Consider the following 8408-nt stretch of genomic DNA (forward strand, 5'->3'; position numbering starts at 1 on the left):
TGAACGTCAAACATATCTCGTAATGGTAATGGAGACGGTTGTGATTTGGCAACTGGATTTATTAAATCTTAATGGATAAATCTCTCAATGGAGACATAGTATAAGTACTTACTTGTTCAGCGCAAGGTCCTAATGGAGTCCACAACTCAACTTTCTCCGTTAAATCAATGTTGCTGAGAGGTATTTGAGCGCCACCAATACAAACATGACGAGAGTACGCATCAAAATCGTAGAGTAGAATTTCAATTGTACGCTTGTCAATAACATTCGTGTTTTCCTCAAAAACAAAGTCTTCGTCAAAAACTACAAAAAATATGTAGGTAGATTAAGATAAAGGCGTACATACATATATATATATACATAGTTTTTTGGTATAAAATACGTTCAGCTTACTTGGGTTAAGGGTTCTTTTATGTATGCGTGTTTGCCAGAAATTCTTCTTCTCCGGTAATAGGCGCACTTTAGCATATGGATCAGCTGTGCCGCTAAAGTCACGTGGTTGCAAATTGTGTGCCTTAAAAGATGTATGCAAAAAATACATATGTATTACCTACATAGTGACACGCTCAAATAGTGATGGGCATGAGACAAATTTCATTCATTTAGGGCCGTTTTCTCAAGTACCCTGTAACTTGAAAGCTCAATATATATTTAAAGGTTGCATTAAAATTTATGATTGTGCCTAAAGTAAAGCATTTTATTATCGGGTTTAAATTAGTTTACAACCAAGAAACATACATACGCAAAAAACCGGTAATAAAAATGCTAAACTTTAGACATAGCTTTATTTTAATCCAACCTTTAAATATAAAGTGAACCTTAAAGTTAAAGGTTATTTCAGAAAATGGCCCTTAGGGATAAAAGATTTGTAACAATTAGTTACCACTTTTCTACCCGAGTGCAATTGTACAAAAGGGTATTCTAACTTTGTTCACACAACTGTTGGGGTGCCACTACCAGGGTTGCCACTGACTAACAAAATATTTACAATCCACTTGAAAAAATTTACCAAATCAGAAAAATATTTACCAAGAACTTTTTCCTAGCTATTTTAATAAAAACTATAGTTTTGTTCTATTTCAATAGAAATTAAAATCTTTTACTAATAATAATAATAGATTGGCGCTTACACATATGTTAGTGTTTGGCCGAGCTTCTCCTCTGACTTGTGGCGAGCGTCTTGATGTTGTCACAGAAACTCCGAACGGCGATTGTATTTTTATGAGAAGCTGTTTTTCATGGCAGAAATACACTCGGAGGTTTGCCATTGCCTCCCGAGGAACGACCGCTTTTAAGAAAACACTTTTTTTCTAAATTTATTTGCGATGTTGCTTTGACCAGGGCTTGAACCCAGGTGCTGCGGAGTGGAAGCGTGCACTGCTTACCACTACACCACAGCGGCCGACTAAAAGTTTTTTATTAAGGAACTTTTTATTATATATTGATTAGGCATTTAAGATCATATTGATGACATCTTTTCGGTTTCCTTTAACCAACAGCGAAAGTGATGAAACTAAAGGCAACAACGAAACTTCATCATTTGAAAAAAACTTCAACTGGATTTATTATAGACTAATACAGTGACTCAAAAAACGCCTTGACGATTATTTTAATATTCACAATATTGTTGAAGTATAATTTTTTTGCTATTTTTGTTTGTATTGTGTGCGATTTAACCAAGCCCATTAAAATCAAGGATGAAAGCTATATTTTCAATAATTCCAAAAATTTTCGTCTAAATTTCGCGTTTTTTAATATGAATTTTTCGGTATGCAGCTTTATAGTCGATGGAAGTTTATTATAACAAACAATGTAAAAAGAAATTTATAATATAAATTTAAGTCTGGAGAAAAAGAAGTCTGATGAGGAGATTTGGTGATCTCCGAAATAGCTGCTATAACTTCTACCGCTTAGACTTTGTTGCTTTTTCCAATTTTTCCTAATAAACTAATCGTGTTACAAAGCTCAATAAAAATATTAAAATTAAATGTTAATAAGCCACAATAACAATGAAAAATTAAATATTTTCAATTTGTTTTGAAAGGTTTTAAGCGTCGAGAGCGAAAGCCAAATTCATATGTTTTCGATGTTGGCGTTATGAGAGTACAAGATGTACTGACGAAATGTATGGATCGCGTTTTGAAAATGCCACACGTTCAATATTTATTGACGGTATTGCGATCCACGATCCAGATTTTTAAATATTTTAAATATCTAGAAATTTTGCGATATAGCCATCAATATTGCATGCTCTACACCAGGTATGCCCATCGCAGGGCACTTGCATATGGGATTCTGCCAGCGCAGGGCACTTGCTTATGGAGTTCTGCCAACGTTGGGCATGCTCTACACGGTCAGTAAATATCGCGATACTTGGATCACGTCACTAAATATTGATCGTGAGACAGGACCTATTAAGTCTAACTGAACATGCTATCGAAAATGTTTGAAATACGGGTAAAATTATCCCTGCCTACCATGTAGCTGTAGTTTTGGAGAAGTGAAAAAAAAACTATATATAATACGTGTGCCGAAAATTTAATGTTCGGCCTCGCCCGAACATAGACTTTTTTAATTGTTTAACTCAATTATGTAAGTTTTTTTTCTGATTTAACATTAGTTCTGTTCGTCGAGCAAATAACTTGTACGAATTTGTACAAATTATCATGATTTTTGCTCAAATCGCGTTCGGCTGGATAACTCCACTCAAAAACTGAGAGCGCAAAGTGACAGTTCTGTTGGAGAGAACTTGCAAATTCCTGCTAGAAAAATTTTAGTCAGCAAGAACAATATATTATTGTAGCACATGGCATTTTTGTCGACGATAATTTGAATAAATTAGTTCGTTAAATAAAATCTAGTTGATATAATTAACTTAGTTATTTCCAATGATTTGTATTGTACTCAGCTGAAAAGAAAAATTTATTCGTGATCCGAATGCAATCGCAACCAGATTCGATTTAAGAAACCCGACAGCTAATACGATAAAGAAATTTAAATGTATGTTAAAGAAAGTCAGAAGAACAAGAAATATGCATGTGCATATATCCTATAGAATGTTAGAAATTCTATAAAAATTGATTTTGGTTGAAATGCAACCCTAGACACCAGCTTGCAAATTCTTGCAAATTTTCGTTCGTGCAGAAATTTGCAAGTTTCTCTATATAAGAGAGAATTTGAGAGAACTTTTTCTCACTCTCTGATATTTTGAGTGTTGGGCAATACTTGCTGGATTTTCGACGAACAAACGTATTGATTTCAAAAGATATTTTAACAAGTAATTTTTACAAAAAAAGGACTTCAATTCTCATCTAAAATTTCAAAAGTGCCGTTAATTTCTTTATGATCCAATGATTGGATCTAAACCAAACTAATTAGTATGAGACCTCCTCAAAGTTGCCAACTTTCCTTTAAAAAAATCATAGAAATCGGTTAACGTGGTCCAAAGTTATGCGGTAATATACATAAAAATAAATAAATATTCCAACGAATTGATAACATCCTCCTCGGTTAAAAATAAACGAAATATAGTTTTTTTAGTTATTTGTTGGCCTAATAAATCATATTAAATAATTTATATTGCGTGTAGACCACCACCATTTATAAAATATTATTGTTTTTCCACAATAGTTTTTCAATATAAACGGTCTCAAGCTCAATGTACATTGTTAAATAAAGAAAAATTATACATTGTTAGTGTTCAAACTTGCCTGGTTATCAGGTTATTTGATTAAAAATTATTGTTCTATAGCAAGGTTGCCGTTTTGGGCTTTTCCTACCAAAATTGGTAGGTTTTTTTTTCGTTGGTAGGATGGTAGGACGCTTAAAATTTTGGTAGGTTCCTTTGCACATAAAACAGAAAACATCTCTGGCTTGTTGTGATGTGTCACTTTGTTAGCACTGTGAATAGGCTTGCCAAATTTTAATAATATCAATTTTACCCTCATTCATTTAAAACCTCGTTGCTTACTGGTATAGGCAGAATTCTACCAATAAATATCAGTTGATTGAACTGATGGATGTAAAGGCAGGTTTATAAATAAGATAAAGATTAAAGGTGAAAAGGTGCGAAGTCAATTTTTTGAATTTGTTCAGGAGAGACCAAAAATTCGTTCTGCATCACAAACTAAATTTAAAAAAAGTGGACTTGGCACCTTTTCACCTTTAGGTAGCAATATGTATATGTACATACTTCATAATGTATGTAAGTATGCAAATGAGCGATAAAAAAATCTATGACGGAATTTTATTTTCTGCTACGAATTTTTTGCCACTTTTTCGGTTTTTCGCAATGTACTCGAAATTTTGAGGGTTTAGATGTCAAACGGACCTCATATTCGGATTCAGTGGGTCGAAATACATGTCGGTAGGTGTGTCTGGTTAAAAGCACACACCACTTTTTGTTATATGTATATTCTGATCTTTTCATTTACTGGATATCTTATTTTAAGTATAAAAACCAGAAAAAATAAAGATATTTAATGCTGCCAAACGCCGTTTTCTTGATTAAAAGAAATGGGAGGAAACCATTTTGGCAGGTTTTTAAACCCACTCTTGATAGGAAAGAAAGTTTTTCAGTGGCAACCCTGTTCTACAGTGTATTTATTGTCGTAAACAGTATACAAAATATTTTTAGCCTCATAACCTGATAACCAATCAAGTGTTAACACCCATATTGGCATTATAAGAGTTAAGATTTCTAAGTTCAAATGGGAATACAAAAAAATGGTAACCAACTTTTTCAAATCATTTAGTACTTTTTCATAACTTAAACAGCTGAATCGAATGCAGTTGGTCCGATTTCCATCACTTCAAGCTTTTTGAAGTTTGATGCACTATGCTATTGACAAATAGGAAACCCAACATGAATTGAGTAAAACTTTCCTACAATAATGAGGGAGCACGTTGAGTTAACCAAGGAGTTTTCCTTAACACTCACCTCTATCAAATGCACAGACAGCATTCCGGCTATGGGATCGTAGATAACACTCAAATGAATATTGCCACGAATATCATCACTGCCTTGGGGTGAGGTCTTCTGCTGGGAGTTCTAAATAAGAAAGCAGTGCTTACTTTGGTTTATAAATTTTTAACTGTTATCAAGAGCGTTCACTACTCACATTTCTATAAAGCGACATATCAATTTTTGTATGGTCCAATTTTGCGCTCATCGAGGACACCTTCGGTCTGCTGGGATTCATACCCAAAACTACATGCTTGTCGGAGCGTGTAATGGGGACCGAACTTGTCGAAGACATTGAGAGAGTATTCGATTTGAGACTACCAGTTGGAGAGGTAGGTGATGGCGGTGGGGACTCTTCAGCGGATGTGGAAACCTGTTGTTGCACAGTCTTGCGTGGCGGTGGTACCCAGAAGCTGGGATCATCGGTGTTAATGGATGTGGGACTCATATTACCTTTGTAAATTGAACGGGAACGCGAACACTCACTAACATTGTCCGAATTAAAGCTAGCAGCGCCGGCAACTAGCTGGTCGGTGCTAATAAAAAAGGAATACAATTTCACTTTAAAGCTCTTTGAGAGGTTGGAAAAAAATTAAAATTTCCAACCCAATCAAATATTTTTCAAACTCACCACTTTTCCGGGTCCTGAGTTTCCGCAGCTGATTCAAGTAGATTTTTCTCAAACCAGTTTAGGCGATATTTTTTCGAACACGAAACGTAGAAAAGCGCACCTGCGACAGTCACGACCAGAAAGGATATGGAAGCATAAATGCCCACCTGTGCCACGGACACATCCTCCTCACTTATAAAAATATCCATATTTTTATCGCTACTCAAGACGGGCATTTAATCGTTTATGTCAATTAACTTAAGTGGCCGGTAGTGACTATAGAATGCTTCTGTAATGAATAGAAAAAATATATTTTTTTGTTATCATAATACATACATACATATAAAGTTTCGTAATACAGATACATATTTAAGAGGAGGTCTCTAAGCTTTGAGGTATGCTGCAAAATCTTATTAAAGGCTCCGTTAAAGCTGTGACAGACGGCAAAGCTTATGCATCTAATCTGGCGCACATATGCGCATAATAATTTTACCTTTACAGAGGGCAGTAATGCGGATAAACGAGCCGAAAGGTTGTGGGTTCGAGTTCCACGGCCAGTAGAATTTTAATTTATTTCGTTTTCATTCTTTTTTTTATAAGTTCTTTATGCTACATGGCAAGCCGGGGTGTATCAATTTTGAGTAAATTAGCGTCCTTAAATTTCGAAATATTGAAGTTTCAAGCATTTCTGAAATGTACCGTTATATGAAAAGCGGCCTCATCTTTAGTCCGATTTCAATAATTTTCAACGTTTTGCTTTTATGTGGCAAGCACAATAACCATACCGAGTTTGGTACATAATGGTAGAGTTGGTACCAAGATACATATATGTAATCAAAAGTGGGCGGTGCAACGCCCGTTTTCCGAAATTTTATCATAAACGTATTTCTTGGTAAAGAATTGTTGCAAGAGTCAATTTTGAATAAATTAGCTTTAATATTTACTGATTTATCGAAGATTTCGTATTTCTCCAAATTAGCGTTATATGGGATGTGGGCGTGGTTATTGTCCGATTTTTTAAATTTGGTATGCTGTAGCAAGACTAACAACTGTGCCAAGTTTGGGAGAAATTGGTGCAGCGGTTACCAAGATATACACATGTAACCATAAGTGGGCGTGGCTACGCCTACTTTCCAAAAATTTATAATATTCTTATTTTTCGTCTAAAAATTATCGTAAGTATCAATTTTGAGTGAATAATCTTCAGTAGTTACTAAATTATCGCAGTTTTCGTATTGCTGAAAATTACCGTTATATTCTGGTAATTTATGTATACATTTGTGTATATCTCTCTCGATTCGTTTTGCCTATTACAAACAACCGTTATGTGCACAAGTCGCTCGGGTATAAAAATCAACTAAAATTTAATGGGCTGCAAAACTTCATTTTCAAAATTTTTATAAAAAATTTGATGAGAAAGTTGCAAATTTATTGAATTTTCCCGAGTTTAGCACAAAGTTTAGAAATTTTATTTGTATGTTTTTTAATGTATTTAGTATAAACTGTATTTTTATAAAGAATAAAAAAAGGTGCATGCATTGCGAAAAATTCTTTGTGCTTTAGTTGTGATAAGATATTTTGTTTTATTGGCGGACGTTGTAATGATCTCACGATCTCAATTTCAAGACCCTACCCCCTAATTTTATATGTTTTTATGAGAAAGATTATTGCCAATTTTATAGATTTTTTAAAGGTCATTTAGAGATCGCGACCTGTCGATTTAAGTCAGAAAATACGATTTTGTGGAATTATGAGTTTTTGAATGACTATTTTTAGGATTCGATTTCAGGGATCGAATATGATCTAAGAAGAGGATATATAGGCCTATAAAATGGTATATACAATCTATTGTCGAACTTGCCTTGTTGAGATTTTTCATCGGGAAAAACCCATATTTCTCTTATATTTTTAAATTTTGACCATCGATAATTTCCACAATTTCAAAATATGTAGCGTTGCCTAAAATTACATTTATTTTCAAACAAACTGATACCTCATTTATTAAAATCGCATAAAAATTGTCGAAGGTAGGCTACTTTTCTTAAATACGGCCTAGAATTTATGTGTGTATTAGAGGTATACGCCGCCGAGCAAAACCGCCGCCGCCGCCGTTTTTTGTCATTACTCACGCGCCGCCGCCGAGTTACGAAAATATCGGCGCGGCGGCGGCGTTCGGCGCCTAAGGAATTTTGTACAAAATTTTCATGATGAATGCACATTGAAATACATCGCTTGAAGGAGCTACTACTCCAGAATATATAAAATTGTTTTCCAATACTACAACAATATTCCTTTTTTACATATTACTGCAACAACAAGAAAGTTTTTGTGAACTTTTCACACCAATAAACTAACGATAATATCTCGAAAGTAAGGATAAGTAAGTTATTTTATTCTTGGGTCTCACAGACATATACAAGTACTAGGAGGCTGTGTGAAAATTATGTTAGCATTCACAAGTTGTGGTCAAACCCCAGAAAGGTTTTGCTCCTTCGCATCGGAATGTTTTCTACACAGGGTTAAAGTTCCCCCTTCTTGGTGGAAATTAGTAGTATTTTTCATTACTTTCGGTTATCCTTAGGAAAATTTGGCGCTTAATATTTTAGTGGAAGTTTTAATTAATTAATTCATAATTAATTCTATAAGCCATTTTTTAAACAGTGGCTCAAAAAGACCTGTTCTACTGGGAGTTGATGGGTGAAACTGTTGGAAAATAGTAGACCACCCTAGTTTTCAATCTAGAACCCGCAAAAAATCGTAAGAACCCTGTAATTTAACATAACGGTAGATTAGATTTTTACAAAAAATGATTAATAGCGACATAAATTACTCCAA

At 34.3% G+C, this 8408-nt stretch overlaps 2 protein-coding genes across 3 annotated transcripts in view; both read right to left on the reverse strand.

Annotated features, from left to right (window-relative positions):
- LOC118749465 (synaptotagmin-5-like) overlaps positions 1-8408 on the reverse strand; it is a 159200-nt gene that overhangs the window by 135935 nt on the left and 14857 nt on the right. The window lies entirely within an intron of this gene.
- LOC118749464 (synaptotagmin-5-like) lies at positions 113-5862 on the reverse strand (the record flags this gene model as incomplete). Of its 2 annotated transcripts, none has more annotated exon segments than XM_036484265.1 (5): positions 113-303; positions 394-514; positions 4940-5050; positions 5121-5499; positions 5598-5862. In XM_036484265.1, coding segments are annotated over 5 exon segments (1014 nt in total), but the record flags the coding sequence as incomplete, so codon positions are not given.

This window comes from Rhagoletis pomonella, unplaced genomic scaffold (genome assembly GCF_013731165.1).
Source record: "Rhagoletis pomonella isolate Grant_MI unplaced genomic scaffold, Rhpom_1.0 Rhpom_scaffold_00016, whole genome shotgun sequence".
Taxonomy (NCBI): Eukaryota; Metazoa; Arthropoda; class Insecta; order Diptera; family Tephritidae; genus Rhagoletis; species Rhagoletis pomonella.